General features: G+C 39.4%; 1 protein-coding gene across 5 annotated transcripts; it reads left to right on the top strand.

Annotated features, from left to right (window-relative positions):
• Window positions 1-205: 205 nt before the first annotated feature.
• Window positions 206-24,523, top strand: LOC104143940 (Y+L amino acid transporter 2). 5 transcript variants are annotated; one of them, XM_009674686.2, is made up of 10 exons: window positions 206-341; window positions 6,304-6,821; window positions 9,841-9,966; window positions 12,705-12,849; window positions 13,811-13,934; window positions 17,629-17,732; window positions 18,042-18,138; window positions 19,612-19,761; window positions 20,913-21,096; window positions 21,840-22,678. In XM_009674686.2, the coding sequence occupies exons 2-10, from the start codon at window positions 6,320-6,322 to the stop codon at window positions 21,929-21,931; spliced, it is 1,524 nt and encodes a 507-aa protein (XP_009672981.2). In that variant the 5' UTR covers window positions 206-341; window positions 6,304-6,319; the 3' UTR covers window positions 21,932-22,678. The 5 variants fall into 5 exon arrangements, with proteins under 5 accessions (XP_009672981.2, XP_068789195.1, XP_068789196.1 ...); XM_068933094.1 differs by lacking the exon at window positions 206-341 and adding an exon at window positions 354-513 and having other exon boundaries at window positions 21,840-24,523; XM_009674688.2 differs by lacking the exon at window positions 206-341 and adding an exon at window positions 1,239-1,390.
• Window positions 24,524-25,017: the final 494 nt, after the last annotated feature.

Raw genomic sequence — 25,017 nt, 5'->3', positions numbered from 1 at the left:
GAAGAAATAGGAGGAGCATTGATTTGATAGAAAGTTTTGGGTTGTTTTTTACTGTGGGTTACAATATGGAACATGCAACACGATGTGGACTCTCCTGCTTTCCCCTTGGATTACTGAAGCTGAAAGGGGGGATATCTGCATTTGAGTTGAATTATTTCATTTTCCTATATGGATTAGTGGCTGATTCTGATCTAAATCTTGTAATCTTTTGCCTCAGCTCAGTCCAGTGATTGAAGACTCTTGATCTGCTGGATCAGCTCCTTCCAGATGCCCTTTGACATGTTACTACAGATTTTTGCCTTCCTCTTGGCCTTGCAGTTCATGGAAAACAAAAATTCCAGGTTAGTGCTCTTGCATTCATTAACTTTCTGATCTGCCTCCAAGACTTTATTTTCTGGATGTTTACTTGTTTGGCTAGATATTGTACTGTATACCATCCTGGCCCTTGTTTTCCAAAAGTACTTCATAGAGAGAACGCTATATTATTTCAAAATATAAAGCTGAATACTTTGGGTAAGACCTTTCTTTACTTATTTATCTTATTTTTTAGAACAGCTTATTTGTTAGATCTTTATACCAGATCAGCCTGTTTTGTATATCATATCTCATATCCAAAATTGTAAGAAAATCCACACATATATAATTTTCTGATTAAGAACAACAATTGAATTGATAAATATTTAATAATGAGCAGATTAAATTGAAGAGAAAATACAAGAAAAAAGTAAACAGGTCAATATTAAGATGCTTGAGATGAAACAATACCTGTATTTTTCATTTAGCTATCGTTCTTTGCTAGTTTCCGCAGGAAATAACTCACAGCCACTCCACTCTCAAAAACTTTCTGTTTGGCCCAGTCATGCCCTGAGAATAAATGTGTTCTGTGTATACAGTGTTAGTAAAAAGTCTGTCTGTTTTTAAATTAACAAGAAAGAAGTAGACTGCATTCATTTCAAGTTAATTGCTAGGAAAAATATTGTTCTTGATTTCAACGACATAACGTGAGTGAAGGAATATGTATTTTTTTAAGCCCTCCTTTTGTCTGATTTCTATGACAGCTTTCTAAGGAATAGCAGCTGATATTTAAGCTGCCTGCTTCTGCGTGCTCATGACCTCAGTAGTGGTTGTTTGGAGAAGCCACATACCAGAAGAGTCTGGGATATTCTTTCTTGAAAGCTCTTGTTGATTTTAGTATTAACTGCTACTGTAATAAAAATAGCAGCTAAAGGCAAGGCTAAACTGAGAGTGAGAGAAGAGGCTATTCATATTAGTGTAACTTACCCGTCCTGGTGAAACAGATGTGTACTTATTTAGAGCTGCAGCTTGAGAGTCACTATTCAATTACAGTAGCCTTTCTGCTAAAGGAAGCAGGCATATCGGCTATCTGTTGGTAAGCTTCTGCTTGCTCTTTTTAATGCCTTTCTTAGATTTGGAACACAGTAGCTCCTCTTTAAAATATCTTCCATGACTTGCTTTGGGGTGGGAATGGAGCACTTGGGGGTGGAGCATGTCCTTCACACGAGAAAATCAGCCTCTGACGACAGTAATGCTGTTGGAATATGTGAAGCGTTGTTTTGCTGAATACACACTTATAAAACTTAAAAAACACCACCTGTGAAAGCTGATTATTTCTTACTGGGCAGGATATGTTCTCTTAAGTGGCGATCAAAATGTTTGTTTGTTTGTTCTTTGTTTTTCTGCCAAGAGTGTTTTACTTTATGCTGTTCCTTCATAATGCATATTCTTGTTTTGATTGCTTGATCTCTTTTCCCACTGGAAAGTGTTCAGTTATGTAATCTACCATAAATACTCCCTTTAGGATTTTTTGAACCTTGTGCTCAGCAACAGTGTTTTGAAGTTTGATCTATGCACATTTTCGGTCACGTTGGAATCTGCTGGTTTATCTGCTTTTATGCCTCAGTGGCTATTATTATAAATGTGTATTTTATTATTATTATTACTTTATTTTTGGGCATTGTCTACTACACGCAGGAAAAAAAATAGCCAGTTCCTGCTCTGAAAAGATGCTGAGACTGCTCACAGCTTTTAAAATAGCTTTCTACGTGTATACAAATTTCTACTGCAAAAAGAATTGAAATAGCATAGATTTTGTTTTTAAATGTTGTCTTTGAAATCATTCATTTTCTAACTGAAACTAGAAAACTGTTTTTATATCAGTTTTGTTGCCAGTATAAAATAATAATCAGTTTGTTAGCTTCAGTGATGGCATAGCAGACTTTCAGGATTAAGAAATTATATGATGGAAGATAACAATCACCTAATTAAAAGACTGTGAAGTTATTTCAAATAGCATTAAATGCAGGAGTAAATTTGATGCCCAGCATGTTCTCACATCTTTTATAGGGTGAAACTTTCTAAGTGCCTCAGTTTCCAAGGGAATCCCTTGACAGGAAATATATTTGGTCTCTGAGACAGATTCTCTGATTTGTTGTTATTTCTTGGATTAAAAGCTGGGAATTTCAAAGCGACCTCATGAAAAGCGGCAGCTTGGTCCCTCAGGAAGTCTGTGTGAGAGCAGCTCTTAGGACATCACACTTCCATAATTCCTGGCCAAGTGTTACTTAATCATTTGGCAAAGGTTAATTATCTCCTCAAGGAGGAGGCAACCATTCATTAAGCTGTAGATCCCTGAAGGATGAGAAGTGTTTGAGAAAATCCTGCCCTGCCAAACCGGTCCTGCACTAATATATGAAAGGCCTGGCTTTGGTTTCAGCTTTGGTTTTCAACTACTGATAAACTGTTACTTCTTCCTTCACTTTTGCATATGACCTGTGGTAATGGCTTGGCTAAAAAATTGTGTATTGAGAAGTATCTGTATGTGGAGTTACAGTTTTCTTGGACTTCTCAAGCACCTGCCTATAAGTTCCTTTCTGTTGCTCTTTGTATATGTGGCTGTGAGGTAAACAGGAGATGATTGCAAATAACTTAGGGACATTATGCTCAGTTAACTCAATGCATTCCGCCTTTCCTCTGAAAGGAAGATCTTCTTCCTTTTGTTGAGGGAGTGCCTAAGAAGGGGTGGGACCTATATGAAAACAGGATAATGAAGTTCTGTGATGGGGATCAATTGCCAAGAGGAGGCATAGACAGGGATTTACAGCTGTCTCATTTACTCTTCTGAAGCCTCTGAGGCACATCAGCATGTTCAAGCATGTCTGAACCTCTGCTCCCCTGAGAACAGCAGCTCTTTCTGTTTGTAATAAACCATGGGGACCCGTAGGGTGGGGACTTTCCTTCATGATGAGAAGCTTTTATGTCTTGCTCTCCAAACTTCATACACAAGTGATACTAAAATACCTGTACATACATTTTTGATGCCATGAAGTTCTATTATTGTAATAGGGTTAGAGTCTAAATACTTAACCACTCTGATGAAGCAAAAAACCAGAATGCAAAGAACCTGCTTTCTGAAATTAACACGAGTTAATTCTCCCATGCTCAGGAAGCTGTTCTGACTTCCTCTCTGCTGGAGGATTCACTGTAAAGATTTGTTATCTATTGTAATTCAGGATTTTCCAAGTGGAGATGGCCACCCCCATAAGAGACCAACTTGTATCAGCTGTGTTGGGTAGCCCCAGCAAATGGGGGCTAGCTCATACTTCCATACTAGCTCGTACTGGTAATAGCATGGATTATGTGCACCCTTGAAATGTGATCTGTAGAGACACCAAAGTGACAGTAAAGGGAGTCATGTTTGATCAGTTGTGCTTCCTAGCTTGGACTTTTGTACACACCTGTTAAAGGCAGAAGCAATAAAGATTTTGTCAAGAAGGGGAGATCGTAGAATGAGGACCAAGTGACACATGGGGATGAAATGACAGCAGTGACAGCAGGGCAGGACAGAAGACAAGACTGTGGGACTAGCCTGAGTAGGAACGAAATGGCAGAAGCTTTAAAAGAGGGAAGGCATTTGACCAGGACAGTGGAAGGATCTTCTCAAATAGTTTTCTTCATTTTAAAGGTAGTTAATTCTTTACAATATATCACAAAGGATTCTTCCCCTATTGCTGTTATACAGGAAGATCTGCATCTGCTAAACTTCTTAATAGCATGAAGACTTTGCTGAGAACTAACACAAATCCTGACTCAGAAAAACCTTGTTTATTTAAGGACGAGATAGCCCTAAATAAAGAAATCAATAACAACTTTAGAATTGTGACCTCACTGAATGAAATCAGTGCACTGTCTATTGACTTCAGGAGGGACAAAAATTGTCCAAAGTCTTTTGTCCTCAAAGAGCTATTTTCTTGCAGATTTTCAGTTGATACAAATTGGATAACTCAACTACAGTCAGAAGTAACGCTTCTTATTCATGGAAACTGAATCTCTTATCCTTTGATTCTCAGATAGCAGGCTGTACGTATTCGTGGTCTTAATTCAGTGTCTGGTTAAAAGCTTTGCTAATGTGACATCTCTCAAAGAACAGAAGTTTGAACTATTTCTTGCTCTAACTTTTTTTTTTTCTTTTCAAAATTATTTTATCCGCAGCCACTTATTTATACAGAAATGCTTTCCTACACAGCTCTGGTCACAGGTTTTTTTAAGAGATCTGAAGGAATGCTTTGCTAGCATAAGTTAAAAGAAGTAAAATACACAGAACACTGTTTCATTGAAAAAATAATTTAACCTTTACCCACACAATCTCATAAAAGCTGCAGATTGTAAAAGTTCTATGAAACTCAAATAGTATTACTAATGTAAATGCTAAAATTCCTTTTAGCTATGGGGTTAGCCACAATAACATCAAAGATGCTTTAGAAATTGTAAGGAGAATACATGACTGGTATAATGGATGCTCGAAATTCCTTCCCCAGCCCAAGGTGAGATTCTGATTCTGAGAGGGACAACGTGAGAAGTAAGGGGATTTATCTGTGTGTGAAGAAAAGGTCCCCTAAAAGATGGATTATTCAACAGTCACACTTAAACATCTATGGCCAAATTAATATTTGACCTTACTTCAGTGTTCCCATAGTGCTTCTGCAGTTAGAGGCAGTGCTTTGGGGATGAGAAAAGCATTTAATTTTTAAAGAGAATTTGACACCTTTTACTCTCTAAGCCTCATCAGGCCTCATTAGTTATTTGATCAACTAGAAAACTGAGCCCCACCAAAAACGGGAAACAAACGCATATAAATTAATCAGAGTTGCTAAAACAAGCATACTTTACAAAGGAAAATAAAACTTTCAGGAAGTTTTGGAGTGGTATTTGGTTTTAAACTGGCCATTGACCCACATTTTAACAACATAAATTTGTGATCAAATGTTTTTGACCAATATCACATGGAACAGCTTTTGTTTTACTCACAAAACTGCCTTAGCTCATAGGTTTTTGAGGAATTCTTCTCTAGAAGTGTTTGGGTTGGAGGAGGAGGGGAAGAGAAGGAGGAATTTATTTCTCCTGAGATAGGCACCAAAAAAAAAGTCATTGTTCTAAGAAAGCATTGTTATGAGTAAGCCTAAGAATGAGTGTAGTCAGAGGACAATTGCTGCAGCCCAGGCTGTTGAATCCCCGTGCCCATCTTTCACTACCTCAGCCCCAGATGAATGTGCTGCATGCACACAGCTGACAATGTATGTGATGGCACGGTTATGTAGTTTTCCAGCCCCCAGCATACTTGGAACTTGCCGTATGTGCACTGGAGTCAGAAGCCTTTACAGACATGTGTTTTGTTGGACTCCCTCATACAAAAGTGTTCTAGGAACAGGGTGTCCAAGCTCAATCCCAATGCATGTTAGTGGCTTTTACCCAGAAGTCAAGTGAGGTTAATAACTAAACAAGATGCATTATTCACTACAGCAGTAATCTCATCTCTAGGAGTCACTGAAGCTCTTGGATTGTAGATTTTTCTTCATCCTCACATTAACCTCCTGAAGCTAGAGCTTTTGAGTATCGTTCTCAGTCTTTTCTCTTGTGTTCCTCTGTAGATAGTTTTGAGATGGATGTGATTTCAATGAATAGTGCAACAAATTTTTTTCTGGGATGGCAGCAAGATTTAGAGAGGTATACCTGTGTGGGATGCTCCAGCTGTATTAGAATGTTTCCAGAGGTACAGTGTCTTTGTTCCCTAACATAATTGACGATGGCTTCACATATTTATCCATCAGAAAGCTACAGAAGAGTGAAAGGTAAGTGGATTCACTAGTATGGAGTTCCCAGACTACAAGGCAAAAGCAGGGAAAGCAATTGCTCTTTATGCCATCCAAGCCTTGTATGCTAAATGCCTTAACGCATGTTTGTGATGCCACATGCATTACAAAAGATATTCTTTCTTCTTGTTTTCAGGTAGTGATAATTGAGGATGACAACCCCCTGGCGAATATGCTTCAATAAAAAATCCATATCTAAGCGTGGAAAAACTGAAACGGACAGCATGGCAGACTCAAAAGAAAAAATGCAGATGAAAAAAGAAATTACTTTACTAAATGGAATTTCTTTAATTGTAGGGAACATGATTGGCTCTGGAATATTTGTGTCCCCCAGAGGTGTTTTAATGTATAGCACTTCCTATGGACTCTCTCTAGTCATCTGGGCTCTTGGTGGGATATTTTCGCTGTTTGGAGCTTTGTGTTATGCTGAATTGGGAACATCGATTGTTAAATCTGGAGCCAGTTATGCCTATATCCTGGAAGCATTTGGTGCCTTTGTGGCCTTCATCAGACTGTGGTCTTCTTTGTTGATTATCGAACCAACAACTCAGGCAGTGATAGCAATCACGTTTGCTAACTATATTGTTCAACCAATTTTTCCACATTGTGAGCCGCCATATGATGCAGTCAGGTTGATCGCAGCTGCTTGTATTTGTGAGTAAATTTATGATTGCTAGAAATTAATGATTGTTTTTGGAAGTGCCCAGAGAAGTTTTTCTGGCATTTTATTCCTTAACCTTATGTGAAAATAATCAGTGCCTCTGTAGAACACGTTCTTAGGAACTCATATGCTTTTCTTCAGATGGATTTTATTCGGTGCTGGGACGTGAGAGGAGGGACGAGAATTCCAAGAGTTTGGCTGAGGGAAACTGTTTGCTGATTAAAAGTATATTGTCTCTTTGGATTACAGGCCTAATTCACAGCCCACATTTGGCTCCCCTATTCCTTGCAAGTTATATAAAATTAATAAAAATCTTAAGTTTCATATGGAGTTAAAAGTGCTCTGCCCAATAAAAGTTTGTCTCTAGAGAAACTGTATAGTAATCAGACACTCCACAGAGCAGACTTTGTCATGGCTGTTGGTCTTAGGCGGATGTGGGGTAAGCACTACTAATCTATCCTCTACTAGATGGACTGCATTCGCATTCTGTTCATTAATGTGGATTTGTCAAGGCTGGGTATGCATTCCTTTTAGGCTGTGCCTGATCTTATAAAAATGGCTGAAAGGGTCTAACTCCGTAAAAACTTCCAAAAGGATGAGTGAATTTAACTTAATACAGCACATTGTATACTGACAATTCTGAAAAGGTGTTTTCTCCACAGCCCTGACTTTCCCCACCATGGTACAGAGGAAGTTCACTTCTGAAAAAGAGCCCATGATGTACCTTGAGACCATCATGACCACTCAGCAGTCCAGAAGGCAAATCTATTCCAAAACACTGTATCAGCTTAAATTCCCCACTTGCACAGGAAAGCAATTATTTATGAATCTAAATTTCTTTCCCCGCTGTCTTAGTACCGTCTCATGAAATCCTAACGCTGAAGAGAAATGGTCTTCAACGCTTCTTTAAGCCTTCATTTTCTTAGTTGTGTTTGCTGTGGTCTTCTTGTAGATCAGCAACCCTGTGCTCTGTTATCTCTGTTTTCTGTGTGCTGATGCCTTAGGTGTGGCTGGCAGCTGCTGCCTACTTTCATATGTAGCAAATTATGTGCCTCACCCCTTGACCGGGTTTATAGGTGACGTTCTGAGTAACAGCCCAGATTGCTGGTAAAATTGCAGTTTATTATATTAACTGTGATATGCAATTTAGCAGTGTCAGATAGTAAACTCGTTTCTAGCGTCGGCCATTTTAGCAAGGGCTCACAAGCAGCAGACTTAATTGGCGCTTCACCAGCATGGTGCAGAGAACTTGTCTGAATCTATATGGGGCAAATATTTAGCAGAGTTTACTGGGAATTCCATGTCAAGATCTCATTGCCTTGAATTTAATGACAGTGCAGCACAGTCATGACGTGCAGGAAACATATCCTTTGCAGTGTTTCAAATAGCATTTTTACAGCATGTCAGATGACTGCCTAAATGTTCAGTGTTAAAGACCTCAGTCAACACTTTCTTTATTTCATTGTTTTTAAGAAATAGTCTTTTTTAAACTGTTACTGTTTTATACTACTATACTTCTATGGATGAGGATGTTGTTAATTCTTTTAAGAAGATTTTTTAAATTATAGAGCATAAAATCTTACTTCAATGTGTATGCCGCATTTACTAGATCAAGATTTACAGCAATCCTTTATTTAGAAACAGGTTTCAAATTATATCCTAGCCTGATACTAAGTAGGAGCAATTCAATATATGATCTGAAATTTTATACCAGAAAACTGCTCCCATTGCACTACATTGGCATATTAATAGGAAACAGTGGGTGCAAATCAGGTCCAAATTCTGTAAATAGTGAGGTGCATCGTTAACTTGACAGCTGACAGTACAGCCAGTAAAATATGCAGAGCTGCTCATGGTAATAAAAACAAATTCTCTGAGCATCTGCAGTTAAATTCTAATTTCATTACTATAAGGAAAGGCTTCTTGATGGTTTTCATTTTAAGTGCTTACAAAATCCTTTTTATTTCCATTTAAAACTGAAGTCTAGATTATATACAGAGCAAAGAAATAGAAGTAACATCCAAGAAGTCTACTAGAGAAGAAATAGCCCATTCTGATATGTGCTTCAGAGCACTCTCATTGCCCTGATGGCTGGAATATCTGGCCTGATGTCTACTCCAGCCATCTAGGGTTGGGCTTGGTACCAAATACATAAGCATGCCTTTCCTCATTTGTCTTCATTTTGAATTATGGGGTTGTAAGGGAGGTAAGTTTTCCATGGTTGTGTGTGTGTGTGGCCGAGCATGTAGCACCACAGATACGCACCCTTCATCAGACTATATTAGCAGCTTATCAGAATTTAACTTCTGTGAAAAAAACGACTGTAGGTAGAGAGAAGGAGGGATGTAGAACGAGTTGATCAAATCCAGTCTCTGTAGCCAAACCGCCTAGTTATTTCCACTAGATTCTGTCAGAACTGAGGCTTGTAAGTGAGTACTTTTATAACCTTCAGACTTGGGGGTCTGCGTGTGAATGGCACTGTTCCTGTCCATGAGCGGAGAGTAGCAGCATGCTGGCCTGGCTCAATTCAGCATCCTGTAAACACCGTCCAAGCTTTTTGATGTAGAAACTATCTCTGTACTCTGTACGGAGAGTAGAGCTTGAATTTGCACTTTCTTAGGAAAAACTTTAGTGGAGGGACATTTAAAAAAAAAAAAACTCACCTTCTGCATGTGAGCTACTCTGCTGACTTTATTAAGATTTAAAGATTATTTAAAAGGAGTGGGAGTTAGTTCTAAAATTCAAAATTTGATGTGTTTTCTTCACCCTTCTTGCCAGGAAAACAGTACCCTCAATCAGATAAGCTCTTTTTAGGAAAAAAACTGTCATGTAGCTTTTAAATCAGGAATTTTATTACTCTCAAAAAAATAGATGGTCCTGTACTGTTCCAATTTGGTTCTGGTTTTAATTTTTGAAAGAGCTGGGTGGTATCTGAAAGGATGTGTTTGAAATCTGCTTTATGTCATGTAAAACATACAGCTCTCCTCTGATGCATATTCTTTTTCTCAACAGGTTCCTTAACATTTATTAATTGTGTTAATGTGAAGTGGGGAACCCGAGTACAAGATGTCTTCACATATGCCAAAGTTATGGCTCTTCTCTTGGTGATATCTGTTGGCCTTTATAAAATTAGTCAAGGTAAGAATATATTTTATTTACTTAAATTCCTAAAAAATGTTGAACCCTAAATGGGTTTAAAATCTGTGCAGGAAAATCAGACCGTAAGACTTACAAATGAGACGTTATTTACTCTGAAAAAATTATCTGCCTGAGAAAGATGAGAGGAGTTTTATGATGCGCTAAGTAGTAATGGTTTAATTATTCTTCCTTCTATCCTTGGTAAGGCGAGCCAGCACACACTAAGTTCTGCATTGCTTGGGCTAGATGGCAAATAGTAGCCAAATTAACATCAGTTTAGTGTTAACTAGTTTAAACATGACTCATCCTTATCATATGAGTTGGCTAGTGTTGCTACTCTTTCTATGAAAGGACAGCATAGCATATGCAGCACACAGCAATAGCGCGCCACAAGGGGAGAGAAATCTGGGAATGAAGACGTTCTTTTTTTCAACTACGTGAAGAAGCCGGTGGCCATTGCTGAGAGGACAAATTTATTCCTACAGACAAGGGAGAACTCTGCCTGGTGGTGGTAATACCGCACTCCCTTGAATCGCTGTGGATATCACAAGACATCCACAGTGACAGATGAGCCATCTTGTGCCAACAATAACTGCACTGAAGTGAGCACACTGCAAAGCTAGAGATGAGTTTATTCCAGCATTACCTCTGATCTTTGCATGCAACAGTAGATTCAATTTTATTAGTTTGGGCTTCTGGTACATAATAAGCTAATGAAGTCTTCCAACTCCAGCTCTGTTGCTTAGTTACTAAGGTTTCTCTTTCATTTTCCTTTCCTATGAAATCGCTAAATAGCCATTGTATCTTTACTTAATTAAAATAAAGAAGGTCTTCCCTATTCAATAGTGGAATTATCTCTTTCTCCTGCTGAAACTACCTAATAAAACGTAATAAAAGTGATTGCCTTTCCATGTTTGTTGACCTTCTCCTTCCTTTGCTGCAGCTGTAATACATCAGCTGTTGTACTGGAAAGGTCACTAGACTTTAAGAGAGCATTTTTGTTTAGCCATTATCAACATGTATCAGTTGTAACTGATTTTTTCAAGTCTAAGGAAAACCTGACGACTGAACCCAGCCCTAAGGGAAGGAGTATGAAGTTGCAGGAGAAAAGTATTGCTTAAGGGCCGTGATTACATGAATGAGTAGTTCCCCTGGTAAATCAAGCTGCAAGTTGCAAGCTGCAAATCAAGTTTTAAAATGATGTGAATCCATGATGGCAACCCCATAGCAGCTTTGCCCTGTCCCCACAGTCACAAATTTACCTGTGCTTTCAAATTGCTGCCTTTGAAATTAATGACCTGTTCCTTTGTGTGCAGCTGCTGTGACACAGTTTGGCACAGGGAGCATTTCCTCTGCTCATGTGTCCCTATAACCCAGGTCGCTTCCTTTACATTTTTGCATGTGGTCAGGAGGATAAAGGTGGAGAGGAAATCTTATTGTTATGAATGCAAAACTAGAAGGGCTTTTAACAGTAGCAAAGGTTTCATCTCTTTGAACAGTACTGAGCACTTAAAAAAAAAAAAGAAAGGACTGTGAGGAGGAATGTACTAGACTTCTGGAAGAAGTTGTAAGGGGGTCAATGCACTCTTTTAAATTCAGCAGCTGTTTTAATGAAAAGAACATTTACCACATTTTAATCCCACCATATTCCTTCCAGCATGCTCAGATATGCATCTTTAAAACATTGCGAATGCATCTGATTTTGAATCTGAATTTTTTCTGCTTGCAATTTTCTTCAGCCATGTCCTCAAATCACGTGTAGATCTCAGCTTCACCTTCCTCAATTCTAACAGTCTTCTGAGAAAGACACTTGATTATGAAAGACTAGTAGTGGCAGATTCTAGGTTACTGTTCTTCAAAGATTGAATTGATTTTGTGGTGTCCATAAATTCCTAGGTTAAACCACAGGGTGATGTTGCTTGATTTTATAACAAAGACCTTTCTTTCTTCACAGTAGAGGTTTTGGCATGTTTATGTCAGCCTTATTACTTAAACCTGCTTCCATTTATATTAGATAGTTTCGCTTTTCTTCTGCAAATTTAGTACAGCCTTCTTCCTGTTTTCAGAATTGCAGTGAAGGTTCATACAGTTTCATTAACATTTCTTATATTTTGGAGCATTCTTCAGGTTGTCATCTCAATTGACTGGACTATACTAAAAGAGCATTTTGAAAGGAAAGCTCTTCATGTCTCTCCTGTTAATTTTGGGAAACATCTTTTTTGTATACAGAGTGCTATTGAGCACGGCATCTCTAGGACTTCTCCGCTCACAGAGTGCTAATTTTTCTGATGAAAATCAAGACACAGATATGAAAGGAAGAAATATGAGACAGGTTCAGAAATAGTACTTGGTTGCCCAGTTCTCTCTTCCTGACGGTCAGGGTACAACCCGACCTCAGCACAGCACTCTCCTTTGGTAGGCTAGACATAGATGCCAGCAGATGAGGAGCCTGTGAATTCTGGTAGAATTACACTTATCATATCCAAAAAACAAACATGGAAAAATGTATTCTGCTGTCTTTATCAGAATATTGCTTTCTGAATGTCTGTACTCTGTAGCAGACTGAGCCTTTCCTATTTGCTAAGTGAAAATATAACCTGTACAATTCTAAGTTTGCAGTGTAACCTGGATGCAATAGGTCTTATTTCTTTTTGGATATCTGAGACTCTTGGTGTAGTGGGCTTCTATATTATAATTTTCAAAATATAACGGACAATTGATACCTGCCGTTTATACAGGAGGAACAGAAAACCTTAGAGCTCCATTTGAGGGTTCAGCAACAAACCCAGGAATGATCGCACTGGCTCTATATTCTGCCCTCTTTTCCTACTCGGGATGGGACACTCTGAATTACGTCACTGAGGAAATGCAGAATCCTGAGAGGTAAATGCATGTTTTGTTTTCAAATCTGTGAAAATTGTTCTGGAAAGACAGCTGATGGTAGGGCAAGCTGCTCTGTGTTTGCTTCTGATGGAAATTAGCCAGACTGTTTTCTTTACAAAAAATTCTCTTTTCAAAAGAGCTGTTAAGTATGAGAACTCTTCCTCTCTTTCTCTCCCGCTTGTATCACACTAAAGTCACTTCTCTGCGTAGATATATTTTACACCTTCCACATTAGACCAGAATTTTTAAAGAAAGAACAAACCCTTTTTGAAAGCAGGGAAAGTTTGGATCCATATAGCCCTCTAAAATTCCCCACTTATTTCCAATCAGACAGAAATCTTATTTTATTTTCCAGGGCTTGTTTTGCCACCAGAGCAGTAAGATTGCATCAGTTTTACAATTCTTATCATGTGATCTTCAGCCTTACTTTTTATGGGCAAGATGTTTCATTTTGCTAAGCATGAAAAGTTGAATGAGAAATAGCAAAGTCTGCGGTAGCATTGGAAATACCATCTCCTCTCTGCTGGGATGTACACTTCCTAGGGAGTGGTGTGCCTCATCTACTCAGCATGATGGAGTACACTTTGTCCTGGGACATGCCTGCATTATGACTCAGAAAAAAACCTGTGATCAAGAAAGCAGCTAAGTCTGCATTTAAATCTCATTACTTAAGTGTTTTCTTCCACTTCATTCCTGTGAAAGACAATATATAACATTTACAGGTACAAATGAACAGTTTTTCTCTAAAAATTGTGACCAGTTCACAAGCAGAGGACTAAGCTGCTTATAGAATTGCTCCACACACGCCTAGATCTTATTTTGTAACTGTGTGATTACAAAATGATGGAACAGGAAGTGATGGAGGCATCCACTTGTGAACGTTTGAATTTGGGAACAATCTGCCGTTTAGGTATTTTTTATTTAAAAAACACGAAATAATTTTACCACTTTCCTTTTGTAGGAATCTACCTCTTTCTATTGCAATTTCAATGCCTATTGTGACTGTTATTTACTTGCTGACTAATGTCGCATACTATGTTGTGCTGGACATGTCAGATCTCCTCACAAGTGATGCAGTGGCTGTGGTAAGTGGTATAAACAATTAAATCAAAAGGTACTGTATGTATAACACTATGGAAGAATCTCAAATAGGATATTTCACAGAATAACAGAATGCTTTAGGTTGGAAGGGACCTCTGGAGATCATCTAGTCCAACCTCCCTGCTCAAGCAGGGACCTCTAGAGCATATTGCCCAGGATCACATCCAGACGGGTGTTGAATATCTCCAGGGAAGGAGACTCCACTACCTCTCTGGGCAACCTGTTCCAGGGCTCACTCACCCACACAGTGAAGAAGTTTTTTCTCAGGTTTAGGTGGAACTTCCTGTGGTTCAGTTTCTGCCCGTTGCCTCTTGTCCTGTTGCTGGGCACCACGGAGAAGAGTCTGGCCTCATCCTCTTGACACTCCCCCTTCAGATACTTACTTGTACACGTTGATGAGATCCCCTCTCAGTCTTCTCTTCTCCAGGCTGAACAGGCCCAGCTCCCTCAGCCTTTCTTCAGAGGAGAGGTGCTCCAGTCCCCTCATCATCTCTGTAGCCCTCTGCTGGACTCTCTCCAGTAGCGCCATGTCTCTCTTGTACTGAGGAGCCAGAATTGGACACAGTACTGCAGGTGAGGCCTCCCCAGGGCTGAGGAGAGGGGCAGGATCACCTCACCTGGCAACACTTTTCCTCATGCACCCCAGGAGACCATTGGCCTTCTTGGCCACAAGGGCACATTGCTGCCTCATGGTCAACTTGTTGTCCACCAGGACTCCCAGGTCCTTCTCTGCAGAGGTGCTTTCCAGCAGGTCAGCCTCCAGCCTGTCCTAGTGCATGCAGTTATTCCTGCCTAGGTGCAGGACCCTGCACTTGCCTTTGTTGAACTTCAGGAGGTTCCTCTCCACCCAGCTCTCCAGCCTGTGCAGGTCCCTCTGAATGGCAGCACAGTCTTCTGGTTTAGCACACTCCTCCCAGTTTAGTATCCTCAGCAAACTTGCTGAGGGTGCACTCTGTCCCTTCCTCCAGGTCACTGATGAATACACTGAACAAGACTGGGCCCAGCACTGACCCCTGGGGGACACCACTAGCCACAGGTGTCCAGCTAGACTCTGTGCCACTGACCACAACCCTCTGAGCTCGGCCATCCAGCCAGTTCTCCATCCACCTCACCGTCCACTCATCTAGCCCACACTTCCTGAGCTTACCTACAAGGATGTGATGGGAGACAGTGTCAAAGCCTTGCTGAAGTCCAGGGAGACAACATCCACTGCTCTGCCCTCATCTATACAGCCAGTCATGCCATCAGAGAAGGCTATCAGATTGGTCAAGCAGGATTTCCCTTTGGTGAATCCATGCTGACTACTCCTGATCACCTTCTTGTCCTCCAGATGCTTAGTGATGACCTCCAGGATGAGCTGTTCCATCAGCTTTCCAGGGATGGAGGTGAGGCTGACAGGCCTGGAGTTTCCTGGCTCCTCCTTCTTGCCCTTTTGGAAGACTGGGGTGGCATAGGCTTTCTTCCAGGCCTCAGGCACCTCTCCTGATCGCCAGGACCTTTCCATGATGATGGAGAGTGGCCTAGCAATAACATCCGCCCGCTCCCTCAGCACTCGCGGATGCATCCCATCAGGGCCTATGGTTTTATGGATGTCAGGTTTGGACAAAAGATCTCTAACCTGATCCTCCTCGACCAAGGGAGAGTCTTCCTTTCTCCAGCCTTCCTCTCTTGTCCCCAGGGTCTGGAATTCCTGAGGACTGGCCTTAGCAGTGAAGACTGAAGCACAGGCAGCATTCAGTAACTCTGCCTTCTCTGTATCCTTCGTCACCAGGGCACCCGCCCCATTCAGCAGCGGGCCCACATTTTCCCTAGTCTTCCTTTGCTGCTGATGTATTTGAAGAAGGCCTTCTTGTTGTCCTTGACATCCCTTGCCAGATTTGATTCCAACTGGGCCTTAGCCTTCCTCGTCGCATCCCTGCACGCTCTGACAACGTCCCTGTATTCCTCCCAAGTGGCCTGTCCCCTTTTCCACATTCTGTGTACTTCCTTCTTCTGTTGGAGTTTTGCCAGGAGTTCCTTGCTCATCCATGCAGGTCTCCTGCCCGCTTTGCTCGACTTCTTCCTCAGAGGGAGGCACCGCTCTTGAGCCTGGAGGAGGTGATGCTTGAATATTAACCAGCTTTCTTGAACCCCTCTTCCTTCTAGGGCCCGACCCCATGAGATTCCTCTAAGTAGGTCCCAGAAGAGGCCAAAGTCAGCTCTCCTGAAGTCCAGCACTGCCATCCTACTCATTGCCCTGCTCCCTCCTCGTAGGATCCTGAACTCCACCATCTCATGGTCACTGCAGCCAAGGCTGCCCCCAACCTTCACATCTCCAACCAGACCTTCTTTGTTCGTTAGTACAAGGTCTAGCATTGGACCTCTCCTCGTTGGCGTCTCCACCCCCTGGGTCAAGAAATTATCATCAATGCTCTGCAGGAATCTCCTGGACTGTTTGTGCCTGGCTGTGCTGTCTTCCCAGCAGATGTCAGGGTGGTTGAAGTCTCCCATGAGAACTAGGGCCTGTGATCATGAGGCTACTTCCAGCTGTCTGTAGAAGGCCTCATTGACTTCCTCTTCCTGATCAGGTGGCCTGTAGTAAACCCCCACAACAGTGTCACCCATGTTAGCCTGCCCTTTAATCCTTTCCTTTCAACTTGCTCTTCATCCACCCCGAGGCAGAGCTCCACACATTCTAGTTGCTCCCTCACATAAAGAGCAACTCCACCACCTCGCCTTCCTGGCCTGTCTTTCCTAAAAAGCACATAGCCATCCATGACGGCATTCCAGTCATGTGAACATGTGAAGTCATCCCACCATGTCTCTGTAACCGCAATGAGATCATGGTCCTGCGACCACACACAGATCTCTAACTCTTCCTGTTTATTCCCCATGCTGCGTGCATTGGTGTACAGGCATTTCAGAGAGCCAATCGAGCATGTAAGCTTCCCAGGAGAGGTGCAAGGGGATCCTCCATAGCCATGTCCCATCCCATGTCCCATAGATATGTCCATTTCTTGACAAACCAGTTGAAATATTTCTAAGCTGAAGGTTTTTCCTTTGTTTTAAACTTTCTTTTTGTGTAAGAGTACCAGTATATTATGAGGGACATGTAAAGCAGATATCCAATAAATCTGTTTTGGTAATTCCTCTTATATACTATGTAAATCCTCTCCTAACAGTGCTTCACTATCAAGGATGCTTTCATTAAGGCCAGACAGAGAAAGAGCTATAGAAAGAAAGTCTGCGTGGTTTAAGAAACAGTCTTTTGGCTATCATTCTAACGTACAGTATGCAATGTTTTTAATGCTGTAGACTGACAGTAATATTTTCAAAACAAAGATATGCAGTGAAATGCTTTTTAAAACTTCACCAATATTTTATACAATAGTGCATGCTGTACTACAGTCAAGATTTGTCAAAACACATTAAAGCCAATACATGTTCATCTGCTATCTCATTGACGTATTGTCAGCTTAGAAAAATTAAGAAAAATCTTTTATAATGCAGCTGTCATTTTTAATTTGATATTGATCAGCTTATCCAAATTCTAATTTCCTAAGTTGTTATCAGTGTCATAAGAAAACAGGGGCTATAACGCTGTACTTGGATTGGTTTGTTTTCGTGAGAGTTTCTCAGGATTGTCCATATATTTAATATAATGAGCCTTACTGTATTTTTTTTCTTTTTCTTTTGCAGACATTTGGCAATGAAACTCTTAGTTATGCTAAGTGGATTATTCCTATATCAGTGGCCATGTCTTGCTATAGTGGGTTAAACTCATCAATAATTGCAGCTTCTAGGTACGAAACATAAGGTTTACTTAAAGTAACTGAAAAGGAATCCTTTAAAATTAATCTGGATTAGTACACTGTAATAGTGACACAGTTTTTTTGTCATTTGGATTTATTCATTTATGATAGAAGAATTGTTATGATCTGGCTTATCGTCTAGTGCCACCCCTCAGTGATCAGCACTGACTGATAAACTAAGGCACTTTAGAGCAAAGGAATGTTTACAATCGAGTAATAACACAATTAATGTTGTCTGTGTTGGAAAGCAACAAGCTATTCTTCGGATAACTGGCTGCTTGATTTTTTTATTTATCCTAGGCTTTTTTATGTTGGAGCCAGAGAAGGACACCTCCCTGACAGTCTGAGCTTGATTCATATAAAGTGTTTCACGCCAGTTCCTGCTCTTCTCTTTAATGTAAGTAGCAGCCTGGCCTCGTGCTCAGCCTGCTTAGCCTGGGATTCAAACCCTGGGAGCACTATGCCTCCCTTGCCTTTTCCCTGGATTTCTCCTTGCCTTCACCTGCATTGGAGATATCCTCTTCAAATGGCTAGAATTTCTAAAACTAGTTGAGCTTCGTGGGGCAGGGGTGTATGTGTTTTCTTTGGTGGTGTTTTTTCAGTGCACAGAGTACAGTGTGCCTGACTTATATTTATACTTTATTTATTCAAGATAAATCAAGATTAGTCAGGATTGAGAACAATAAAATACACTGAAGAATAGAGAATGGCTAAATATGTAACAGTACAGACAGGAGTTGTTTAAGTCTTTCTTTGAGTTTTCAGCGTGTCTCCTGGAGAAGTATATGACAGGAAGATCTCTCAGACCGTCCTCTAGGCTGATTTTCTAGAACTTTGCAGTCAGAACAGGAGTCCTAAAATGTTTAAAATTAAATGCCTATGGATGGATTCCTATACTTGTATTTACTTTGTCCTGCTGTCACTGTAGAAATGAATCTTGGGATACAAGAGCAAGTCACATGATATAAAATTAGTGCAAATGATTTTAATAAATACACCATAAATCTAACAGATTAAAAGAAGGGGGAGGATACGCACAAACAGGGGAAGAGAGATCATTCAAAAACATTACACTATTGTTTTTTTGGACATGGATTTTATTTGATGTCTCTCCTCTTGCCCTGTGTTATATAAGCTGTACGAGCGCATGATCATAATGGTCCCGTTTAATATCTAATAATTTACTTAATAGTTATCATTTCATAATGAATAGTCTTCTTAAAGTAATTACATTTGCGCCAGTAAGATAAGTTATACTCATTAACACACCATAATTTCCATTTATCATAATAGGTTATTTTCTGCTCATCAAAAGACTGTATTCTTCTATTTGTCCTATTTGGTAAAGTAGCCATTAAATTCCAGGTCTCGTTTCACCCTTTCCATGCAGAGTGTAGCATATCACAGAATTTACTTTAATGGTCCCAAAGTTTGAGTGAACTGTAAGAACCTCCAAAAGTGAAATTAAATTAAAAAGTTTAATTTTTCAAACTGAAGCCAACTAGAAAGCCAAAGTAAGCTGCTGTCTACAGGATGGTTAGCAGTCTTGTCTGTAGGGAGCAGAGGCTGGGGCCACCTCATCTGGCTTTCTCTAGGAGGTTTCCTGCTGATGGAAAAATAACTGCAGAAATCCTAGCTATGTTCAGCCAAGCATGGAGTTGTCATTACTACATTTGAGGAAGAGATACCAGTGGGTTTTGAGTCAGTGTATTTGGGGATTTTTTGAGGTTTGAAGTATTTGCTTCTTGCAAGGATCTGGTGTCCCAAGTCCAGTCAACTGTCTTTGAAACATGTCCTTATTATAACTTTGTTCCCTCTTTATTTTGTAAGACAACTATTTATTTTCCCATTTTGTTCTTATTTTCTCTAGGGCTTGATGACTTTGCTTTATCTCCTTGTGGAAGATGTTTTCCTTCTCATTAATTACTACTGCTTCAACTACTGGCTCTTTGTGGGTCTGTCTATTGCAGGACTAATATATTTGAGATATACTCAGCCTCATAGACCACGACCTATTAAAGTAAGTAAAACAACAGAGGAAATAAGTCATAACACCGAGCTAATGCACTTGTTTATGTGACCTGTAATACTGCAACTAGGGACCCGTTACCAGCTATTTATTTCAACTGTAGAAATTCCTTTAACATGCATGCAAGATAAGAAAAGAAGGAGGAAAATGTATTTGAGTTTTCACAAATACATCTTTTCTGGTACTTTTGCTGTAGGGTTGAAATGTATTGATAATTGCAGATTTTTTTCCTTTTCCTCAACTTTAAAACACTCTTTATTTCAAAATAAATAAGGAATAAATAAGTGCTTGGGGTTCTCAGATACAGATAAAATCCTTGTCTTGCTGACAGTTTTGCTGTTGACTTTACTAAAATAAGGATTACAGTCGGATAACAGATAATGATCGTGTAATTCCTATCATCATTCACCAAGTTAGCCAATGTCGCAACTTTGCATATACTTTTTCCTTTTTTAAAACATAGCAGTTGGTTTTCATCAAATTACATTTTTGAACCCTAAAAGGAACAGTAAATTATTATATCAGGAAACTGTCAGGAGTTTCAACTAGTATTCAAATACCAGCTTCTGGACTCTTGAGAAGGCTGATTATTGCATTTTATTCCAGTGAAAAATAAATCCATAAAAGGGTTGTTGCAACCTCCTCATCTGTTCTTTGTGTCTTTTTTGTATGTTATTTGTTAAGTATTTGTTAACTAGGCAAAATGGTTTTAAATCAGTCTGTTAGTTCTATAACATCAAGATGTTACTTGATAGTCTAGCTGAGTTAGTTCTGAATCAGACTCGCAATTACAATTTTGCAGTTGAAGTTGGAGAGAAAAAAACACTGTACCAGTAATGGTACTGTTCAGTTTTAAAGTTCTTTCAAAGATTAATCCCTTACAATTGTGGAAAGGAACTGAGCTTTTGCAGGCCTGAAAACAACAAAATGGTCAGATATTCAAGTATGTACCGAATAAGAGGGTCTCAATTCTACTGATTGTAGCCATTCATAAGATTCCGTACATAATAGTCATACAGTCAATAGTTATTTTTATTATTGACTTGTCTAATTTTAATCTGTAGAGCCTGACATTTTTCCAATAGAGTATTTCACTGCTTCTGTTAATAAATATTGATTTTTTTGTTTGTTTGTTTCCACAGCTTAACCTCTTCTTCCCTATAGTATACTGTTTATGTTCCCTTTTCCTGGTCATAGTTCCTCTCTACAGTGACACAGTCAATTCCCTTATTGGGGTTGGTATTGCCCTCTCAGGCATTCCTGCATATTACTTGGGAGTCTATCTGCCAATTGAAAAAAGACCTAAGTGTCTACAGTGGCTCTCTGGTAAGCAATATAGTCTTGTCTTAGTCAGTGTGCCAAAATCTTGAGTGTTTGGTCAGAAGAGAGAAAGAAGAATTTTTCTTAAAATTTTTTTTTCCTTATGATGTTTTGCTATGCTGTATACAGCATGTCTGAGTCCCTTTGGTTCATCATGTGTTCTTGAAAACCAAATCATGCGTACCTATACAAAATATTCCAATATGAGGACATAATTTGTGTACTGTGTCATCTAATATTTGTAGTGTTGAGCCATTTCAGTATGTTGGCTCAATAAAAGCCCTGTAGGATTGCGAAGACTAAATGGGTGCAATTTGATACCTTGGAAGACAGAGATACTATGACACCATTGTTTCGCTTTCAGCCTGCGTAATGGAATAGCTGAGTCAGAGGGGTATGTGCATCTTCCTACATTATGAAGTAATTAATTACTGGTATGAAGGGTAGTTTCCACACCTCAAATTCAAGCAAATTTTGAAGAGCAAAACCGTAATACTACTCAGTTTGAACTCAGCTATCAATCTGTGTGTTGATAAAGATCTGATTAAAGAGTAAGAGAGACTTTATAATTTTAAATCTCTTTTTGTCTTTGTCTGTCTATATATAACATATGTTTAATCCGATTCATTAAGGTGTTTTAAAATTTTCCTAATACCTGCATAGTGTTTTGAAATCCATGAATGTCTGTGTATATGTCTAAGCTATCTTGTAACTTTGTTTCAACCACACATTTTTGCTCTGTATTACAGCTACAACAACAAAATACATGCAGATGCTCTTCTACTGTGCTCTGACGGACCTGGACATAGGTATGGAACCTACAGAAGCTAAGAGTAAATAGAGTTGTCTTGACAATTCCTATCTGGAGCAATTTCTGTACTCTGAAGGTCTCCCCATATGTTTGGTTACGCTAAAGCACTAACCACTGCACTATGCATCAGTTTGATATCTGTTAATTTGTGCTTGTTTTATAAACCCCTTCACTGCTGAAGGCACTTGCCGGTCCCTGCTTTACTGGAATTTTTTAAAATTTTCTATTTGTTAATAGTGATTAAATGGCTTATTGAATAATACTTTGAAACTTATAAAGCACTGTATGAACAAACATTTATTAGTACATAACTGCTAAGTACTAAGTTAATTCCAAAAGCTTAATAAAAAGTATTAAGTCTAGTCAGAATCTTAAGAAATCAATTGATAAATGTAACAAAAGACGGATCAGATATTTACAAGATTCAAAACCTGAAAGAGGGAAAGAAAGGCAGAGGGAAAATGGCTGTGCCAGTATAGCATAATAGTTATTAACTTTCCTGGGAACAGATCTAGGTTTCAGAGTCCCATGTAAGTGTCTGGAGCCAAGAAAGAGGAAGCACTATAAAAGCCAAACAGAGTTTGATACTTTCTTCTGACTCAAAGTTACATTCCTAACTTCCTGGAAGCGAGGGCCTTAGTACCTTCCCCTCTCTTCATTGATGCTTTCCTTTTGGTAATGTCCTTTACCTTTCTATTTGTCACTTTTACCTAATTCTACTCAAGATTATCCCTGTGTCTCTATACTTGATCTACTTTTTAATAAAAAATGCAATACAAAGAAAAAAGAGCTTTTTGTTACTTTTGATTATTTTTGACCATGGTGGTGATATCAGTCATCTGACAGGTATTAGAATTAACAGTCTTCAATGTCCAAAGAGTTACAAAATGACCATTTTGACCTATCCGACTGCCTCATTTTTCTCTCCTAAGAGATTGTTCCCCACCATTCAATAATTATCCTCTAGAGAGGAGCACTGGATTTCAGCCTTTCCTGCTGGCTAGCGTAAGGAGCACTCTGCTCATTCTGACAGGCTTCTGTGAGCACCTTTCCATCGCCTTCTGCCCATGCACTCAACAAGAGACTGCACTTGATAAGAGACTCCACTCATCGGTGAATTTTGTGAAATAAAAGGGCAATTAAGAACTAAGTCCGATCTTTCAAACGTTAAATTTTTCAGTGTGGTACGTTCTGATGTGGAATTACTCAGCCTAATTCTCAGTCTTCTGAAATGGAAGAGAAGGCACTTGTCCAAACAAAGGAATGCAAGATATGCTATAAAAACAGCTGCTCCAGCTCTGATATGCTTCTTTGATATGTAGTACCCTTTTTTGTCCTTGTTGGCAAGTTGTAGTTCCTTTCTGTAACTGTATTGGAATATATCATATATGGTTTGTAATTTTAATTTCATCATTCCTATTTAGTAAACCCCAGTGAGGGTAATTTTAATCCAATACAAGTTCCTCTAGCTTCTTATCTTTTATTGATGTGTGCCCAGAGAACGAGGAACGGAAGGGGGAAGGTGGTGGTCATTGGCAATGAAACTTTTCTTCATTCCTCTCCCATACCGCAAGGTTATTTGCAGGACTGTAGTGCTGTGCATCTCCAGTCCAGTGTTTGCTGACAGGACTCCTGTGTAAACTTATATTTGCATTTCAATGCCATCTGCTGTGGCTCTTTCCCTTCCTGGTGGATTTTCTTTTGATGCAGAATATGACAGTAAAAATGCACTAAATTGAGGTAAGCATGAAGATATTAGAGCTGCATATTTTGCTCTTTGGAAACCTCAACTTTCAATCACTAAAATCACTTACGTGTCACAATAGCAAAAAGTTAAGAGCAAAGGAGCTTTAGCATGCAATTCAGTTTGCCCAGCTGAGAATGCCCCCACGTAATCTTCACATAATGAGTGCCTCTGTTAAAGTCTAGCACCATTTAGATTCTACTTTAGTATTGTAGAGAAATATTGAGCTCTTGCCCATCTTTTACAAGTCACTGTTTAGTTACAGAGTCAAGATCCCTGACTCTATCAGGGCACAGGGAGAGTACAAGCCAGTACCAAACTAAACATGGCAGTCTCTGTCTCTGCAGAATTCAAAGTCATGTTAGATGTTGAGCTATGTGTCGGCAAAGCTGCTTGCACCAGACAGCACTGTGACAGCCTCTGACATTTCCTTTATAGGACCAAAATTACTAAGTGATTTGACACAACTGAGACAACACCTGAGGGGGTAACAGATAGCAGTAGCTAAAGGTGCTGTAATACAGATTATGTACTAAGACTGTTTCCGCAGAGAATTGTGAGCTGAGAAGTGGCTTTCTTTGTCTATTTTTTACCAAGTCTAAATCTGTTAAATTCCTGGGTATGATGCAAAAACCTTCATTTTCTTTCCTGCTGGATAGGAGACAGATGGAGCGAAATTAGTCGTCAGATGCAAAGCTAAAAAATGTGGATGAAGATATTGAAGTTCTGCATGGACGTATCAGTCTCAGTCATGTTAATATGTTTCATTGATTTTTCACTTCTTACAGATAATATGTGTAAATTATTGTTAGGTATCTAAAGCAAGTCATAGGTGCTGAAGTATCTAAATAAATAAACATTTGATCCTTGGAACATGCTACAGTTGCATGGTTTTAAAGTATAAACAGAGTATTGCAAGTCAAATTTGCCCTATTATATATCTCGTAATTTGGTTTAAATACTATCAGGAGAGCAATAAGACACTACTCATGTTTGTGTTTCCTGTAAGATAACAAAACAAGCATTTATGGGAGAAAAAATTGCTACTTGCTTCAGGTGGGACTATTTCTCAGTAGGGTTATGGGCAATTATTTACCTAAACACTTTCCTGTACTAAGAATATGCACATCTTTTCCGTTATTCACAGATTCCTGACTATACAACCAGACAGCTACATACTTTTTCAGAGAAGGCCTTGGTATCCAAGACAGTATCTTGTCATGACACAGTAAATTATTAAAAGTAGGCTGTTTGACATCTAGCATGTCAGCTGACATCTCCGTGGTGGAAGGGGCTGGAGTATGGATAACGTTGGTCAGAGGAACAGCATGGGAAAGATTATGGGTTGTACAGTTTGGTCATTTCAAGAAAC

Source organism: Struthio camelus, chromosome 2 (assembly GCF_040807025.1).
Source record: "Struthio camelus isolate bStrCam1 chromosome 2, bStrCam1.hap1, whole genome shotgun sequence".
In the NCBI taxonomy this organism is placed as follows: Eukaryota; Metazoa; Chordata; class Aves; order Struthioniformes; family Struthionidae; genus Struthio; species Struthio camelus.
The sequence above is the reverse complement of the archived record's forward strand: the minus strand, read 5'-3'. Positions and strand labels throughout refer to the sequence as shown.

Excerpts from the sequence above, each read along its gene's own strand:
- LOC104143940 (XM_068933094.1), top strand. The coding sequence starts at position 6,320 with ATGACAACCCCCTGGCGAATATGCTTCAATAAAAAATCCATATCTAAG. Across the intron at positions 17,733-18,041 it reads TCAATAATTGCAGCTTCTAG|GCTTTTTTATGTTGGAGCCA; the intron begins GTACGAAACATA and ends TATTTATCCTAG. Across the intron at positions 18,139-19,611 it reads TTCCTGCTCTTCTCTTTAAT|GGCTTGATGACTTTGCTTTA; the intron begins GTAAGTAGCAGC and ends TATTTTCTCTAG.